The following is a 19,180-nucleotide window of genomic DNA, read 5'->3' on the forward strand; positions in this document are numbered from 1 at the left end:
CATATGACCGGGGTGGGTGCATAAAAGATTTGGTTCTTAAAATTAATAAACAATAAATTGGTTTTGATTCTACAATAAAAAAAAATATATTTTAAATATTTTTATATAATATATAAATATAAGAGGAAATTTTTTAAACATTGAATGGTTTAAAGGATTCATTCGAGTGAAATAGGGATCAAAGGGAGTCAACGAGTCAAAATTGGTTGAGTCTAGGATGTAGTTGGAGATTCAATACATATACAGTTCCATAGTTGGCTCCAAATTAGACAGTGCTAATTAACTCAACAGGCTCCAATAACAAGTAATTAATGAGCTTTGGGGTTGAGAAAATCTTTTAGACACTGATCACTTCAAAGGAGAAAAAAAGACTGCTGCCATACAGAGTCAATGATTTCAGGTTTGCTGTCTACAAAGATATTTTGTGAGTAGAAATCAGATGGCACAGTTATGCCATGCGTTGATGGCATGCTATCTGCCCGACTCTCAACCATGCTCTGGGGTCAATTCTGTCCCTCATTTCCCCAAAACTTAGACAATATTCTCAGCCAAACAACATGGCCATTCATTGCACCTAAGCATTCTCTTACCAGACATCACTACACACAACTTAGACACCAAACATCAAACATGCATTGAATCCCTAAAAGACATTCTGGGACCATGCTCTAGCAGGGCCAACCACGACAACCTTGTCTCTTTTAACAGTAAAAACCTGAAACACTATCAAGAAAATACTCCTTCACCACCCACTAAACATATTGGTACGACATCACAACCCTCAGAGCTACTCTAAATGCTGGGCCTCACTGTCACGGAGGATCTCTTCTGGTAAAAGCACAACCTTAAAATAAATCAGATTGCATCTGGCTGACCATTCACACCATCATTCCCTCACCAGTAACAAAGGGTCTATGAGAATCATGGGTTCTACCCTAATCCCATCCCTTTAAGAGCAGCAAATAAAAACGAAAAGCAACTTTTTTTGCTTTTAGCTTTTTTTGTTCTTTTTCTCATGATGACCCCAAAATGGACAGATAATTTTGAAGATTTGATTATTAAGACAAGAATCCAATGTCTGTATTTTTCAATGTCTTTTACTCCACTCTCCTAGAATCTTAAGCTGGGATGGAGGCAGATTAACAGACACAACTTGGCAACTACAGCAGAGTTTCAACTTTGGAACTTATCACTGAAATATGGGAAAACATCAAAGAATTACTTTGTATCTGGTTTGCAAGACTCCTGATATTAATGTGTGTGTTGAAACAAATCTTGTCATGAGAGGGTCATTACACACACACACACTGGTTTAATTTCACTCCTTTATTATTAGTCAACTGGTTAAATATCTAACTAATTGTTTGTTCGTGTAATGTGCTGAAAAATATCTATGATAAAGAGAAGTATAGATGAGAGCCACCACATCATGTCATCTATTGCCAAGTGTGACAGTAACAATGTTACATTGTTGACCAACCACCAAAACCAGCCGACAAACCCCGAGTTACAGAATAAGCTCTGGACCAAACCTTAGACTTTCATTTGTGAGATTCAATGGATCTCTATGTGTTTCATTTGATTTAGTTTACTGAAAAATAAAAGTTTACTTGTGAAGACAAGAATTAGTGAGGGAAAACAACAACAAAACAAAGAAAAGAAAATTGTTAGAATGAAATAACATGCAGGAAAAAAAGGAAACATTTTTTTTTTAATGAAAGACAAGAGGGCAGCAGCTACACTCTTTCCTTCATTGGGGGTGGGGACTAAAGCTGGTGGGGTAGAAGGAACTTTCCTGAAACTTAAGAATTGACCCTAATACAGAGTGGACTATTAACTGTTTAGCATTTAAACTGGTCGTATTCTACCTGTTTCATGTCCAAATTGACCAGATCTGATCTCACACCTATCCTACAATGTCACTCAAAAAATATACAATCACATTTTTTAAATCTTGAAATTGTGAGATGATGTCTGATTAATTAAAAACAATGTGAATAAAGAAGTCTTTCATAGAGTAATCTGAATGCTAAATACTTATGGATACCCAAGGATCAGGTGGTGGGGTTTGGTCTGACACCAGCAATTCTGGACAGCTGACCCCCTTTCCATCATACCCAGCAAAATAAGCTGTGAGTTTTCATATAATAATAATAATAATTTCTAATTTAGGCTCAAAGCCAACAAATTGGAGAGGACAGCTTTAATTGATTATATCAACTCCAGAACTTGGCTGGGACCTAACTGATCCCAGAGATGAAAAAGTAAATCTGATCTCACTAGGATTTGAATTCATAATGTAAAGAGTAACAATGAAGGAGTTTTGTCTGAGGCTCATTTACAAGGAAGGAAATTTTGGGAATATTAATTACCAGATTAAATTGACCTCAGATCTTGACTGGTGCTTTAATTCATCACCCCTACAAGGATGACTGATAAAGTTGATCCTGGCAGGATTTGATCTCAGAAAAAGCTAGAACAAACACTGCAGGCACAACATTTGAGTTAAGCGTTGGATTAATGCAACCATTTCAGTTATTTCTTCTTCAAGAGATATCTTTGAAATTAATTCACTTGGGTTCCATGGGGAAGAAATTGGAAATAATACCAAATACTCTCGAGTCATTTGTCTTGAAGGAATTACTGTAGACAGTTTGCCATAACAGAGCTGTTTTGTAAATTACAGCCTGAAAATGGTAAAATTGTCAAGAACAGAGAAAGGAAATACCTTCAACTTGTGTGACAAATGAGATATTCGAGAAAAAAACAAATAATTAGTAAGAAAATAAGATGACATTTTGTAAAGAGTTAAGAATTCATGCAATACCAATAAATCGTCGTTAGAGTAACCGATGTAAAAATTAAGAATGAGTAATCATGCAGTAATAATGATTTTGGGGAGTCGATTGAAGGAGTACATTACCACAACAGCAGGGGTATTCATGCTAGATATAGTGTTTGTGGCTATCAATAAAAGCACAGTTTCAAGTATGGTTGACAATGATAGGAACTAACAAAATCTTGACATGTTATCCCAAACGTAGAAAAGAAAATGAAAATAACAGCAATGCTTTCTAACATTTGGAGGGAAACAAGGGAAGAAGAGTTTAGATGACTTCCATGTGATTTGAACTTAAAACATAAAAAGGATAGAACTAAATACTACAAAACAGTTTTGTTCAATATTAAGCAGTTTTTAACAATCTATTCATTCTAACCATAATTTTGGATGTTTCTCAAAGTCTAATCAATTGTGGTCACTCTTTCATATTTATTATAATCATTATTAGTGGACTTTACTTTTCGTCCTTTTGGTGGGGGTCAATAAGATTTGAAACCATTATTACTACTACTGCTACTATTACATGCTGTTTCTAATTTAAGCACAAGGCCAGCAATTTTGGGACAGATGAGGCAAGTTGATTATAATGGTTCCAGTGCTTGACTGGTTCTTTATTTTTGTCAAAGAACCAGAAGGATGACAGGCAAAGTTGACCTTTGCAGAATTTGAACTTAAAAGGTCAAGTATTGGAACAAACATTGTAATGCATTTTATCTGACATTCTAATAATTCTTCTTATTCTCCATACAAAACAGAGAGAACCATTATGGACAGAGTCAGCCTTGAGTATGTGTGTGTAGAGGGGTGAGAAAAATAGAATATAAAAATTTTTCAAATTATTTTTTCAAAGAAAACCATTAATTAAATTAAGGTATAAGCAAATTAACTGATTCTTGATAGAACTGCTGTCTAAATGCCGTTTTCATAATTCCATGCATTCAATGTTAAATCTATAACTGAATTATCTTTTTGAGATTATCTTCCTGTACAGGTTTTCACTGCAATCACAAAAGTTCTAAAGGAAAAAAAATCTACCATTAGAGGAAGAGAAGAACCAAATCAGTTTGGTATGAATAAAACCACTGGATTTATCACTAAAATGTGTTGACATAACACCATGCAAGCCAACAGCCATGGTAACATTGTCATGTCAAACATATGTTCTATGTTAACACAGTACCTTATCAACAAAGCACAAAATCATTGTAGCAACAATACAGACATAACACAGCTAATACGATTGTGTTAATCAAGACAATTTTAATTAAGGAATATGTAAGGAAATGAGTTAATTCTGAGAGTAGTTTGTTTGTAGGGCAATATGCTAACACAATTCTGCCACAGAATCACAATTTAAACAAAGTTTTAATTTATTATTTTGGATTGGCATTCAACATGCTTTCACAACACCAAAACTCCACCTCTACCCTCAACTATTCTAACATCATACCCAGATGACACCCTTAATATTTGAATTTTGTCTGTGAGTGAGTATTTCTCCATTCAAAGCATTACATGCATAGAAAGAATTCTGTCTATAAAAAGGGAAAAGTATAGGAATTTAAAAAAAAATATTCCAGAATGTTGTGACCTTTAATTAAGGGATTTTATATCTGATGATATTCGCATCTGTGTAAACCACACTCACAGTTTCAATTTCAGGATGGGTACAAAAAATAAAAACACTTGAGGTTGTATCGTCAAGTCACGGCAATAACATTTTGAAAGTTTTTCCAGTTTCTTTATTAACAAACTCCAGAAACTCAGCCATGAAGGGTTTCACCAGCAATTCTTGAGGGGGAAGGGTCTTAATTCATACCATTGACCCTAGTCCTTCAGTGCTACTTAATTTTATCAATTCCAGAACAATGAACTGCAAGGTTGATCTCTACAGGACTTCAACTTGAAGAACATAAAAAGCCAAACCAAATACCACAAGGCATTTTTTCCCCTATGTTCTAATAATTCTGCCAATCCCCACAACAATAAAACAACTAAATTAAACATCATTGCAAAATTAATTAATAAATCAATTGCAGACTTACCTAAAAGAATATCTTCCAGAGCACCATGATACACTTCGTCTTTGTTTAAAAGTTTTTTCTCTTTGATTTGTCTGGTCCTCGTTTTAGTTCCTTCTGCGGCAGCTGCCTCCTATTAAAAGCCAAAGAGTAACAGTTACTTACCATGCTAACCTCAGTTTTTATTATTATTATTATTATTATTATTATTTTCAACAGTTTTATGCCATTTTTTAAAATCATTTTCTCCAATGTAAATCCGTACCACTTTACATGTCTTTGTATTGTTTTCCTCATCTTTGCCCTGATGGCAAATCTAAGAAATTATTATTCCTGGCATCCAGCCAATGCCAGCATGGAAAACAGACATTCAATGATTATTAGTAGTATTACCATTAACACTTTCAACAGTTTTCTCAAAGTTCCTACTGCACCACCACCACCACCACCGGGTGCACTTCAATGTCCCAGAGACATATGCAACATTGTCTTTTAAAAAATGTAAAATTATGTTCATATACCACATGATGATGATACTGATGGTAACAATACCATATCAGTTTTTGTCTAATTGTGGGATTTGTGTTTGGGGTTTCTGATGTTCTTTGTGGGTCTCTTTTGTTGCCATTTGAATTACATTATTTCATTATTACACATTGTACTACATATCTGGTACTGGTGCCATATAAAAGCACCGGTGTTGGTGCCACATATAAAGCACTGGTACAGGTGTCACATAAAAAGCACCCATTACACTTTCAGGGTGGTTAGCTTTAGGAAGGGCATCCAGCTATAGAAGAAACCTTGCCAAATCAGACAATTGGAGTCTGGTATATGATGGTGGTGGTGGTGGTGGTGGTGTGTGATTAGTGTTGTGTTCCATTGTCAGATGGCAAGGTGACTGTGTTCGGACATGTGGTCAGTGGTTTCAGTAGAATTTGTAGTTTGTAACTAAATAGAATGGATTTTTTGTGAGAGTTGCCAATGTCATAATGTCAGGCTTCCATTATGTTGGAATGGGTGTGTTATTTAATTACACAGTGTGCAGGCTGAGATTTCCCTAAAACGAATCCCACCGAGGCCAATTCGGTCAGATTTGAACTCAGAATGCAAAGGGCCAGAAGAAATACCACAAACCATTTAGTCCAACACTATTCTACCAATGCCCACACCTTGACAACTATCACAACTACTATTATGATTCAAAATTTAAAAAAAACACAAGACAGCAACAGGTGAGGGAACAACAAACAAGGTGTATTGGTTTGATGCTCAGGAAAAATGGAAGAAGTCTTTGATGTTTCGAGCCTATGCTCTTCAACTGAAAGGAATGAGGAGAGAAAACAGATGGAGGAAAGGAAAAAGAAATTGTGTTTGGGTTAACTACTGCTACTACTGATGATGATAATGACAATAATAATAATGATAATAATAATAATGATACACACTGTTTTTAATCGCTTTTCCTTCTTCTTTTGCAGAGTTGGTGGTAAGACATCATCAACAGCAGCAAATTCTAGCTTTTTCCGTCGTTCGTTGTCAATCACTGCTTGCTGTAAAGAAAGAAAAATTTTAATTAAAAGAAATACTGTTCACATTAGGGTTTCTTTCAATAAAGAATACCTCTATATTTGGTTTGTGGTTCAAAATGAGATGAATAATAAAAACCTGACCTTGTAAGAAATAAAAGTGAGAAGGTAAATTAAAAACTAAAGATATTTCTTCAATAGATCTCAAGTGACACATGAAGAGTTAAAAAAAAAAACACATCAAGTTATCTCTTAAAAGAGGGATTCAAGTAGGAGCACTAATCAATTGCTGAATGCTTCTTTAGTTTACAAAACTAGAAAACTGTTTTGTTCGAAGGTTACTAAAGATGGTGATGTTCAGGCTGAATATCAACCACATGAATCTCTTTAGAAGGGATTGCAAAAGTTATGGGCCTGCCTCTTTTTATTTGACTAAATTGTATTAAAATCAAGTAAGCTTTAGTGGAAAGTACTTTAGCAAAATCTTGGTAGCCTAATCAGTCTTGGATAATTCCGATATAGAGCTTCAAAATGATTGGTTGCATCAACACTACAAACAAGGTAACTAATTTGATGGAGAGGAATTAATGTCACTAAATGACTGACACTGGTTTTATCAATCTTTGATGGACAGAAGGGAAGGTCAATAAGGTCAATCCAGTGAGGTTCATCATCATCATCATCATTTCACATCCGTTTTCCTGTCATGCATTGGATCAAGATTTATATAATTTAAGGGTGGAGCCACAGGCAAATAAGATTGTAAATCAGTGTTAAAGTACAATCAGGTAATTAGAAAAGTTAGCAAGGGAGGTAACTGCGTTGAATCCTTTATTATAAAAAGCTAAGGGAGATAAATAACATAGCTTTCCAAATTGAATTTAGCTAAACATCACTTTACAACTGGTCAACTACATCAATAACACAAAATATATTGATTCCAATTACTTCTTCAATCAGTTAGGACTTTTAAATATCCTTAGCCAATGCAAAACAAAAAATAAATAAGGGTCGCGTACCTTAAACGCATTCACAAACCGCACAAACTGGGAAAAAAATGTTGTTGGTGAAACCATCCTGGGGTTTTCACCAAAGTATTCCACAACCCGATGATAGGCATCCTGAAAAAAGAAAACATTAAAAAAGGCAAAAACAAAAACGAATATAGGTGAAATTTGTAACTCAAAATAATTAACATGTCAGCTAATTACAGAGTCAAAGCAAAATATCCATTTCTTCTCTCAATGCGTTTACCAAAACTTGTGTTCCATTTCTTAATATATAATCTCTTAACTTGTATTCCTAAAAGAGGTGGGGATGGATTTTATTCTAAACTTTATACCAAATCAATATTACTGACATTTTATTAATCCTGCAAAAATGAAAGATGGATTTTTAAGTAAACTTGGAACTTTGAAGGACCAGTAACATATCCAGCACAGCTTATTACCTCTTCTATGATCTGAGAGGGATATGAAAGTGGAGATAAGGATTTCTTTGAAATATCAAGACTTTATTTTTTAATTTGTTTCTGTGTTCACAAGTTCCTCTGAGCAAGTAGTTCAGTGCCTACAACTACAGGAGTTCAGCATAAATATTTAACTGGTGGGTGTCATAGTTGAATATGGTTGGACAGAAAAGATACTTAGAATGAGAAAGAAAGCAGTTCTTGGCCAACTTTCTCAGAGTCAATTTGAAAAATAATTACATACGATTTAGGTAAAACCTTTTTTCACAGAAACGTTCCACTGATTTGTTTTAGATTTTAATGAATGACTTCTAATTATCTAATCAGCTTAAATTCAAATGTAATTTCCACTCACCACAAGAAGAATTTGGCCATTTCAAAAACAGTCTGTTAGAAAAACTTTCAACCAAATTATTTATGGAAATGTTCAAAATCTAACAAAAATGCTTAGCTCTTAAAAGTCTCAACTCTAAGCAACAAAATATAAGAAAAAAAGGATTCTCTCAGACTCAACCTTTAATTCATAAGGGTTAATAGAGGATGGAACTGACTGGTTAACAAAATGCTCCATGTCTCCATGTGAATCTATGAAGACAGAATGAACACTGAGGCCATGAAAAGTGGTCCTGGTGAGTCATAAAACAAATGAAGCAACAGTGTGACAAGCACCACCACACATAAACATCAGGAGATACATCTACAGATGCTGGTTATATTAAAATAATTCTTTCAATTATAGGATTAAATCCTGAAATTTGTTGGGCAGAGAGAAGTCGATTAGATCAACCCCAGTGCTCAACTGGTACTTATTTTATCAACTCTGCAAAGATGGAAGGCAGTAATTGACATAAGCAGAATTTGGACTCAGAATTTGAAGACAGACGAAATGCCACTAAGCCTTTTGTCTGGCATGCTAACAATTCTGCCAGCTCACCTCCTTAATAATGATAATAGTAACACAGTTAATGAAGAATATGAAAGACATTTGTAGAAGGAATCTCAAATGAGACGTGATTAAAAGAAACCTCATCCAAACCTTTGCTGTTTTGACATCAGTTATAAGTTTTTTTAACTTTTCTTCAGAACTTCCCAAGAAATCTCTCAATACAATTGGAGCATCTCGCTCCTTCCGGGTCTGGTATTCTTTCTTAGATATTTCCATACCTTTCTCAAGCTCATGAACATCTGTCATGATGTTTTCTAATGACACTAAAAATATAAAATTAAAATATTTGCTGAAGTTACAAAATAGAAAGAGTAATTTTCAACTCCCAGTAAATCCAAGAGTTGTTATGACATTCTAATATATTCCGGAACACTTTGTAGAATCAAGACAGACTGGACTATAGACTAATTCCTTAAAGAAGATTTGAGACAAATCAAAATAGATTTCACTGATTTATATGAAGAACTAGAAGTCATAGTATACCTCCCCATGGTATTTATTTACAAGTACTTGAAGTGAGTGAGTGATCTTCTTCAAGAAACACGAGTGTACAGAAACTGGAGCAGACATGGCAGTTTAGTTTGTCAAGAACTTCCTGTTACACTATGGTTAGAGTAAATGTAGGAAAAAGGCTGGGAATCTTTACAGAAGTGTAAATGAGAGAAAACTTATAGACTTACCAAGAGCAGCCTTTTCAATGAATCTCAACTCAGCTTCAAAGTTTATAATGTCAAGGAATTTCTCTTGAACTGTATGAACTAAGAAATGCATGAGGTTGATTTTCTTATCACTGGACTTTGTGTCTAACAACTGGAAAATAAAACAAACAATTAAACATTAGAAAATCTCCATCAAAATATTTAAAATTTCTTCAGTTACAAGCAAAGGTAACTGTCTTCTAAAAGCTTCTCTAAGGAACTTGTTTTTGAAAAGTACATAAAATAAAGATATGCCTTCCAAATTCTATAATGTTGCTCCTCTGGTCTTTTGGATTGGTAGTTTCCTATCAGATGACACCCACACTGCGTCTGTTGATGGAACTCAAAAGAGTCTCTCATTATAAAATCTTCAACATGCCCCAAATGAAGGTTTGGTTTTGTCCTCCCCAATCACTTGCTTGCTGCTACATCAAACAGCACCCACCCTTAAACACTACCCTTCTTTCTTCCCTAATCTACCCCCCCCCCCACACACACACACAGACAGACACACACACACACACACACACACTCACATCATACACTAACAGTATAGACAACTCATAACAAATCCATGCTGACCCCATGAACATGGACCAGAAAAGTATCCGCCAGTGGGGACACTCCAATTCTATCTCCTTCAGCAGCAACAGAACTCAAAAACTAATATTGATACAAAGAAAACCTCATTGTACCCCCACACCCCTCCATCATTTACTTCCTGCCCTCAGGTTCACCTCAATTGTAGCATCTCACAATCATTAAAGACCTCTCAAGATGGAAAAACACTTGACAATGGCTAGGACCATATCCTAATGACTTCTCTTCATCTACAGAACATACTTCACACACCAATGAATAATGATAAAAATGTTACAACTTACCATGTCAAGACTTTGCAATTTAAATCCGTATGCTGGACCTCTCCGCGCGCTATTCATGTAGTTACCAAATGCTAAAATAATCTGTGGACAGAAAATAAATGTTTTTATGTCCTTTGTGAAATATTTTTGTATGAAGAATAATGGAGAGTCAAGTGGGAGTCTTCAGAAAAATAAAGAATGCAAACTAAGAGAGAGAGAGAGAGAGAGAATTTGGGTGGAGGCTTACCTCCAGCATCTTCTTGACCTTCTGAGAGTTTCTTATGGACATAGAAGCAGCAATCAATGCATTTAGTTGCTGAAAGAGAGCAAAACAAAAATTTGATGAGAAAAACAAACAAAAATAACTAAAAACTTTTATAAATGATTAGGATTTGGAACAAAAAAAAGGAATCAAATTTGCAAGATTTTCTTGCAAAAAAAATCTGTTATGACTAAAACTTGACGAGTTGGGAAATAACAGAAAGAGAAATATCATAAAAGTAGAATAAAGTTGGAAGTGAGGACAGAAATAAATAAGGTTTTATGAGTTTTGTTAACGAGAATAAAGAAAAATAAAATAACTTTAATTTAGCATTTAAACCAGCCATATCTGGCCAAAATATTGTGTTTTATGTTCAAATTGGCCAGATCTGGCCTCTTACACCAACCCTACAATATAACTGTTGCTTCATCAAAATCTCAAAGCTATAAAATAACACACGATTAATTCCATTAAGCATTCCATTTGACAAAATAATCTGAATGCTAAATTGATGTAAATCATGTTTGAATTGACTTATTCCAAGAGTGCAAATAATGTTAATGACTTTGGTTGTCCCACCAACAGTGGACATACAAAGTAACTGCATTTACTGATTGAAGTTACTCCGTTTTACGTAAACGATTCAATTAAAACATTGCTACAAACAAAAGTTCATCGTTAATTATTTGTAATCAGTACAAATTAACAACTCTTGCAGAAGAAGAAGCCATGATTCCAGTGAAAGGGTCTGAAAACAAGTGAAACTAAAGCAAATCAACTTACGGGCTGCAAATGGTGAATGTTATCGTGGTAGTTACCCACAAAACTCATGATCTGTAACTTCTGGGATAGACGCTCGACTTTGCAAAGCTTTCAAAGAAATGCAGAGAGAGAAATAAATTAGTAAAAACATACATTTTGTTGTGACATAAATCACTAAAAATATTCCTTTTAAACCAATCAACATCATCATCATCTTGAAGACATTCTTAATATTGTCCCCGATACAACAAACAAACAACACGCTGGCAGTGATGTGACCCAGCCAGACCAATGCCTGGAGGCAATCACTTAGAAAACTGTGGCAATTATAGGTGGAGAGGATGATGATGAAACCAATACTGTTTATGGGGGGGATGTTGTGACATTCATTCAAAGCCAACAACCTCCAACATCAGTTTTTGAAGTGTAAAGATGGTGCACTTACTTGCAACATAAATTTATCTTCATCTGTTAATACAGCAATATTGGATTTGTTTCTTTCAAATTCTTTGTAAGCTTTAAACTGGAATGGACACAGACAGACAGAAATGGTGAAAAATACAATGTTTATTTGGATCATTACTATCAACACATACATGTATGTGTGCATTTGTAAGTGCAAGCATATATATATATATATATATGGATATAGGATGTCACCAACAGTGCAAACAACATGAAATACATAAACAAATGAGTTAAATATGTAAACAACGAGAGAAATATGGAAAACAGGACAAGTAAACACAGAAAGGACCCTTCATCAGTTGTTGGCTGTCTGTCTACTCCTCATTTCAAGCATTCAATAACAATATGAGTCTTCGAAGACAGTTCCTCTCATAAAATCTAAAATGAAATTTAGGATTTACAGAGGGTCAAAGTTGGGAACAAAAACATGACAGTGGATATATACATTATATATATATATATATATAGAGAGAGAGAGAGAGAGAGACACACACACACACACACACACACACACATACATAGCTAAACATACTTACAGCATCCATACTCTTAAGCATATGTGGATGCATGCACACTGGGCTGGATTCAAACCTAGTAGAGCTCCTGGGCCCCTACAATTTTGCTAATTCAAAGCATAAGATAATAAAGAGAGCCCCAGACAATTTGAAGAGGCACCAAAACTTAAAAGGGCTTCAGTAGATTCAGAAGGACTCAAATTTAATGACTTTTTAAATCTAAAAGGGCCCAATAAATCAAAATAGGACTAAATTTCAAAAGAAATCTTTGGAATTTTAAAAAGATTCAAATTATTTGATTGCTGTAAATATATTTTTTTTTTCAATTCTTAACTCCAAGATTTAGGTTTCTCTGAGCTGAAGAGGCCCCTGGGCCATGACCCACACATTAATTGAGCCCTGCATGAATACAATCATAATTATACTGCATAGATAAATAAAACTGGAAAAGGGGTGGGGGGATGTTACCTGTATTTTGCCATTTAAACTAAATTTTCACACCAAATTGAAGTAAAGTTTTGTATTCTATGTCAAAAGGTGAAATACGTATTCACTTTGGTGAAAAGAGGAGCAGCATTCTTAAAGTGCCTAGTGTTACAAAGAAGTAGAGTTAAGGAACAAGATGCATTTCCTCAGCAATCTCTGCTCAAAGACCATAAAACAATTTCAAATAGTAACAAGTTGCAATAACTACAATGGTGTATAATTTTGATAGCTAAGTGACTAAATAGTTATTCAATTAATAACTAAGAGGTGAAATACAACCAGTGTGTTTATTATTGGCAAAATGACCCTCCTGAGATGCAATAAAAAACAACACATATATATATATATATACTTACTTCTGATTCATTTGGCAAAATGGTTAACAAAATATCAACCATATCCAAGCTAAGTTTTTGTAAGTCTAACCTGCAAACAGAAAAGAAATATTGTGAGGAAATCATTGAAATGAGTTCGTACAAAATCTTCAAAAGCAACTCATTTTAACACAAAGTTCTTTTAAGTAGAACAAAATGTTAAACACCAGGCTGAGTCAATCACATACCATGTAAACACTTTTTAAACATACATGAACATGTATCAGCTTGGTACAACCAAAATCTAAGACATTAGTACCATTACTAATATACTGGCATCATACAGTTTAATGGTATTTCTTTAGAAAATTAACAGAATCAAAGACAATTTTATAATATTTTAACAAAAGTAAAGTATCAACAGAGTGAAACTAAATCTTTGCTAATAGGTCTAACTCTAATTTAACTCATCATTTTAATCTGAAGCCAAGCATTTTGCAATTAAGATGAGAAAATTGGCTTTAAGCGCCACATCAATAGATTATTTTCTTATTACCTCTACCATTTCAATGTCTACATTTTTATATTTGCATGGGACAAACTGATGGCGTTCTACACCACGCACACATATATTCCTTGCTGTTTGGCAAAATATATTTCAACATTCTTTCTGGTATTCCAGGACTAATTACGTCTTGTTGCCAGTGACCAAGGTGTAAAAAGTCACCAAATAAATGTTTGTATCCATTTGTAGTGTCTGCTAATTATAAGCACTAGACTCAAAAGTGTCACCAATTATAAGCACTAGACTCAAAAGTACTAGAATTGATTTGTTTGACTAAAACCTGCAAGGTGGTACTCCAGCCTGGCCACAGCCCAATGACTGGAACAAACAGATAAAAGAGCACAAAACAAGGAGAGAAATAGAAAAAAAAAAACAAACGAAGCCTTACATAATAATTGCTCTAACAATTTCGTCATTTGTCATTTCTATCTTCCTTCTTGTGATTGCTAAAAAATAAGAAGATAAAGATTTTTAACTTAATTTGTACCAAAATGTGAGAAAGGTGAAGTAAATTTATCTCAGCACCATTTTATAACAAGCAATTAATAAGTTAGAAAATTACTATTTTTAAATCTCACAACAAGAGATATTCAGCAACAATACTTTGGAGTAAAAATTGTTTGCCAACATAATATGGCAGTCCTGGTTTAGGACGAATGTTGCTGTAATTTACAGCTAAATTACAGCAACATTCGTCCTAAACCAGGACTGCCATGTTATGTTGGCAAACAATCTTTTCTCCAATTAATAAGTACTTACAAGTAATTAATATGTATCTGTTTCTAGGAATGTGTTTAATAAGTAAAATTGGTCGATTCAATAGTTACCCTACTTTCTTTAGTAGTTATTTGTTTGTGGACGGTTGATGGGTTGAATGTGGAACAGAAGAAGGGGCAAGAACTCATAAAAAATATGCATATCCACACATCACCTATTTTTCTATCTTTAATAACATTGTTTACACAGATGCATTCGTATATATGAAACATTTTAACTTTCAGTGCTGGCTTTAATTTCTATAGAAAACCTGAAGAGTTAACTTCAAAGGGATTCAATTAATGTCTTTTAGAAATAGGTGGTGAAAATGTTACTTACCAACATTTCGTAATCTATTTGGTTCAAGGAGGCTTATGTTTTCAGGTTTCTTTAACTTTTTAAGTAATTTAGGAGTCCCAACAGTAGGATCCCGGCTAATTGGGCCGGCAGGCCCCAGACGAAAGAGCTCCTCAAATTCATGAAAATCTATCACCTAGGAAACAAAAGAAATTAAAGTAGATCAATAAATAAAATCAATCACATGGCACTTTTTACCCAACTGAAATTCACAAAGAAGTTGTTGTTGTCAAATAAATGAATGATTCAATATGATTTAGGGCATTCATCATCATCATCATCATCATCATCATTTAACGTCTGCCTTCTATGCTGGAATGGGTGGAACAACAACTTTCAAACAAAGATCACAGAATGAAGCACTGGATATTGATGCTTTGAAATTATTGGTCAAATATATTCAATGTTGTTGTTGTTATTGTCTATAAAACAACAAAGCAGATCATAGCTTCTTTTCCATAAGGATATTTTGGTCACAACCATTTTTGAAGCGGTTTTCAACATTCTTTGGCAAAGCAGCACTAACATGTGGGAACTGTGAATGATTTTTTGACACTGAAGGACTCTAAAGAGGAGACGCCTAGCTTCAGTTTTATGACAGCAATGAAGAGATAAATATAAAGCACCATTCGAGTGTGATTGATGCCAGTGCCGCCTGACTGGCTCCCATGCCAGTGGCTCGTAAAAAGCACCATTCAAGCGTAGTCAATGCCAGTACCACCTGACTGCCCCTCGTGCTGATGGCACGTAAAAAGCACCCACTACTCTCGGAGCGGTTGGCATTAGGAAGGGCATCCAGCTGTAGAAACTCTACCAGATCAGATTGGAGCTTGGTGCAGCCATCTGGTTCGCCCGTCCTCAATCAAACTGTCCAACCCATGCCAATATGGAAAGCAGATGTTAAACGATGATGATGATGATGATGATATATATAATATGAGAAAATATTGGCTGAAATTTAAAAACAAAAGAAAAAAAAACAGAGAAAAGCCCCCACTTACAGTCATCAACTTTTCATCGTCAAGATCTGAGAAGATGGTCCCTTTCACTTGCTGAGGTTTGAGAGGGGTCCAATTCAACAGTGGTAGTCGATATTTAGACTGCACTTTCTTTTTAATGGTCATCGCTAAACAAAAAGAAATAAGTTTTCGGGTTAGACAAGGGAAATTATCTTCACAAACACATTTTCGCCGCTTTCATAATAATAATAAAGATGGGTTACAGTAAATATTCTGCTCAATACCACAGATTTGCTTGTCAGTTGTTTGACTTTAACCGGTTGAGCTCGTCTCTTAGTGGCTGACAATATGTGCATCTTTGATCACAAGCAGAAGTAGTGGGGAAGCATCAGAGCCATGTGTTGAGAGGAATCCTTTGGAGTTTGAATAATTCATTTCTGAAAACATGGGTGTTTCATTTATCATTCTTAATCCTTTAGCATTTCAGATTTCTTTGACAAATGTAATCCGTATTTATTCAGATTGTTTTCAATTAATCATGCATTACCTCGAAGTTTTGAAATTTTGATGATGTGACTGTTTACTTTTGCAATGACATTGTAGGATAGGTATAAGAGGCCAGATCAAACATAGAACATGTAGAGTATTTGAATGCTAAAGGGTTAAACAATACTTATTCAGAGGCCTTTTGAGTAGGAAGGATTACTTGAGCTAAAGAAAATCCTGACTGGGCCCCACCTACAAGGCCATGCGCTGCTTATCTTGATATGAGATCACCATGTCACGTGTGTGGTTGTGATGCATGTGCCTGATGTACCCTTATCAGACAGGTAGTCATGATGGGTATATTGGGCTTAGTATATTTTACCCCAGTGTCACTTTGATGGTATGCACTGCTCTCTCACTCAATAATAATAATAATAATAATAATGATGATGATAAAAAATGATGAATATACTAACCACCTGTACCATGTTCGGTTTGCGGAGGGGGAGGGGGTGGGGGAGGTGCGCCTAACATTCTGGGAGGTGGTGGTATACTTGATATTGGAGGTGGGGGAGGTGGTGGCGGTGGGGGTGGAGGAGGCGGAGGAGGTGGTGGTGCCGCTGGTGGTGGGCCAAGTTTCTCCAGTTGAGTTGCTGTTGGCAAAACATCGGGTGCATCTACAAAGGGAGAGGAAAAGAAGAAAGAAAGAAACAGGATTAAATCACAATTTAGAAAGAAAAGAAAGAAAAAAATTAGAAAAAAAACATGCAGTTCTCTTCAAAATAGTTAATCTCCCCCACCCCCTCCCAGCCCCAGAGCAACTGAAACGAAGTGGTTTGAACCAGAATGAAAATCAAATGACAAACAATTTACTTACCACCAAACTACACTGCCTTTGATTAATAATAATAATGATAAGTTTCAAATTTTGCTACAAGGGCAGCAATTTTGGGGGAGGGGTTGAGTTAATTACATCAACCCCAGTGTTCAATTGGTTCTTATTTATCGACTTCAAAGGATGAAAAGCAAGGTTGACCTCAGCAGAATTTCAACTCAGAACATAGTGACAAGTGAAATACTCATTATTTACATTCAACGGATATTTGTCCTCATCTTGTTTGTTGTTAACACAACATTTCGGCTGATATACCCTCCAGTCTTCATCAGGTGTCTTGGGCAAATTTTGAACCTGGGTTCTCATTCCTAAGGTATTTTTTAATATTATTATTATTATTATTATTATTCAGGTCACTGCCTGGAATCGAACTCGGAATCTTGGAGTTAGTAGCGCACGCTCTTAACCCCAAGATTCCGAGTTCGATTCTAGGCAGTGACCTGAATAATAATAATAATAACATTGGAAAACACCTTAGGAATGAGAACCCAGGTTCGAAATTTCCCCAAGACACCTGATGAAGGCTGGAGGGTATATCAGCTGAAACATTGTGTTAACAACAAACAAGATATGTAAATAATGTACATAATTCCTCATCCTTTAACTATAGAAGTGAAATACTGCTAAACATTTCATCCAGCGTGCTAATGATTCTGCCAGCTCATCATCATCATAATATTAATAAATGATAATAGTTAAAAATATTGTGCGTACATGCGTTAACTAGTGTTTGCATGGAGGTATGTGATTTAGTGGTTAGGCCATTTGGTTCACAATAAATAAAGTCATACCCGACTGTGCACTGTGTCCTTGAGCAAGACACTTTATTCTTACATTGCTCCAGTCTATTCAGCTGGCAAAAATGAGTTGTAACCGTAATTCAAAGGGTCAGCTTCATCATATCGTGTCATGCTGAATCTCCCTGAGAACTACATTATGTGTGTCTGTGGAACACTCAGTCACTTGCATGTTAATTTCATGATGAGGTTGTTCTGCTGATCGGATCAACTGGAACCCTCAGCGTTGTAACTGACAGAATGCTAGTCACTTGCATTTACTTGTGACTCGTTTATAAACATTTTTCCTTTCTTGGGAACAGCAATACTAAGGGAGAATTATTATAATTCAAAGAGACAGAGAAAAAGAAAGATATTTAGGGTTGCACACCCAAACGCTAAAAAACTGAGTGTGTATTAGCTAATTCAAGTGCAGAAGAAACTAGCTGGCTGAAGAACCAAAAATCATATTTTTTAAAAATTCCTAATAAAATTGTCTCTGAAGAAATCAGAAATGTCACAGACATTATGTCAGTAAAAGCTGTATTTATGACGTTGAGTATAAAAGAAAAGAAATATCAAACAGCATTAATATGAAAATTTAGACTAAAATTGGGAGAAAAACATTTGATGAGAGATTGAAGAACCTAATATAAGATTAATCAGCAACTCTGATGGATATTTAAAACAAGAATTTATAACATTTACTGTCGTAGGCCAAAATGTGAATATTCTTTAATTTAATCTAAACTCTGTGGAGATGGTCACACTGATGAAATACCACCTTGTTGTTTCTTAGGTTTTATTTCAAATTTATTTTTATGATTTTTTTGTTACCGTTTCCATTAAATACTAGATTAGTAGGTGCAGTCATAAATTAGCGACGGTGATCACATCAAGGTCGCTGCACATGGCTGGTCAGGAAACCAGTTAGAACTCATAACCAAAACTCTGGAAAATCCAGGTCCATAACAATTTGCATCCCTTAAGTCAGTCATACCCATTTTCCACAGCAAGTCTCCAATGTGTACAGTTTGAATATTTGCTTCAACCACTGAGATCTGCACTGTGGTTGGCTTCACCTCCATGTAGCCAGTGAAATAACTATGGTCAATCTTAAGAAGAGTTGATTAACTTACATCTGTTCATAAATTATATATTTTTATCAAGGTGAGAAATATATATCATTTAAGAGGTAACAAACAGACACAA

At 35.0% G+C, this 19,180-nt stretch overlaps 1 protein-coding gene across 5 annotated transcripts in view; it reads right to left on the reverse strand.

Moving 5' to 3' along the window:
- Positions 1-19,180, reverse strand: part of LOC106868205 (formin-like protein) — a 175,524-nt gene that overhangs the window by 16,634 nt on the left and 139,710 nt on the right. For all 5 annotated transcript variants that reach the window (XR_016243369.1, XM_089358488.1, XM_089358487.1 and 2 more), the window contains 14 exons: positions 16,774-16,974; positions 15,854-15,978; positions 14,835-14,988; positions 14,128-14,185; positions 13,217-13,286; positions 11,837-11,914; positions 11,413-11,499; positions 10,615-10,683; positions 10,389-10,469; positions 9,487-9,616; positions 8,897-9,069; positions 7,412-7,513; positions 6,312-6,416; positions 4,888-4,996 (listed from right to left, as the gene is read on the reverse strand). Coding sequence is in view for 4 of the 5 variants with exons in the window: in XM_089358488.1 (XP_089214614.1) it covers positions 4,888-4,996; positions 6,312-6,416; positions 7,412-7,513; positions 8,897-9,069; positions 9,487-9,616; positions 10,389-10,469; positions 10,615-10,683; positions 11,413-11,499; positions 11,837-11,914; positions 13,217-13,286; positions 14,128-14,185; positions 14,835-14,988; positions 15,854-15,978; positions 16,774-16,974 (1,542 nt within the window). In the remaining variant the exon portion in view is untranslated. The remainder of the gene's footprint in view (positions 1-4,887; positions 4,997-6,311; positions 6,417-7,411; positions 7,514-8,896; positions 9,070-9,486; positions 9,617-10,388; positions 10,470-10,614; positions 10,684-11,412; positions 11,500-11,836; positions 11,915-13,216; positions 13,287-14,127; positions 14,186-14,834; positions 14,989-15,853; positions 15,979-16,773; positions 16,975-19,180) is intronic.

This window comes from Octopus bimaculoides, chromosome 10, assembly GCF_046866305.1.
Source record: "Octopus bimaculoides isolate indiv1 chromosome 10, ASM4686630v1, whole genome shotgun sequence".
Lineage (NCBI taxonomy): Eukaryota > Metazoa > Mollusca > Cephalopoda > Octopoda > Octopodidae > Octopus > Octopus bimaculoides.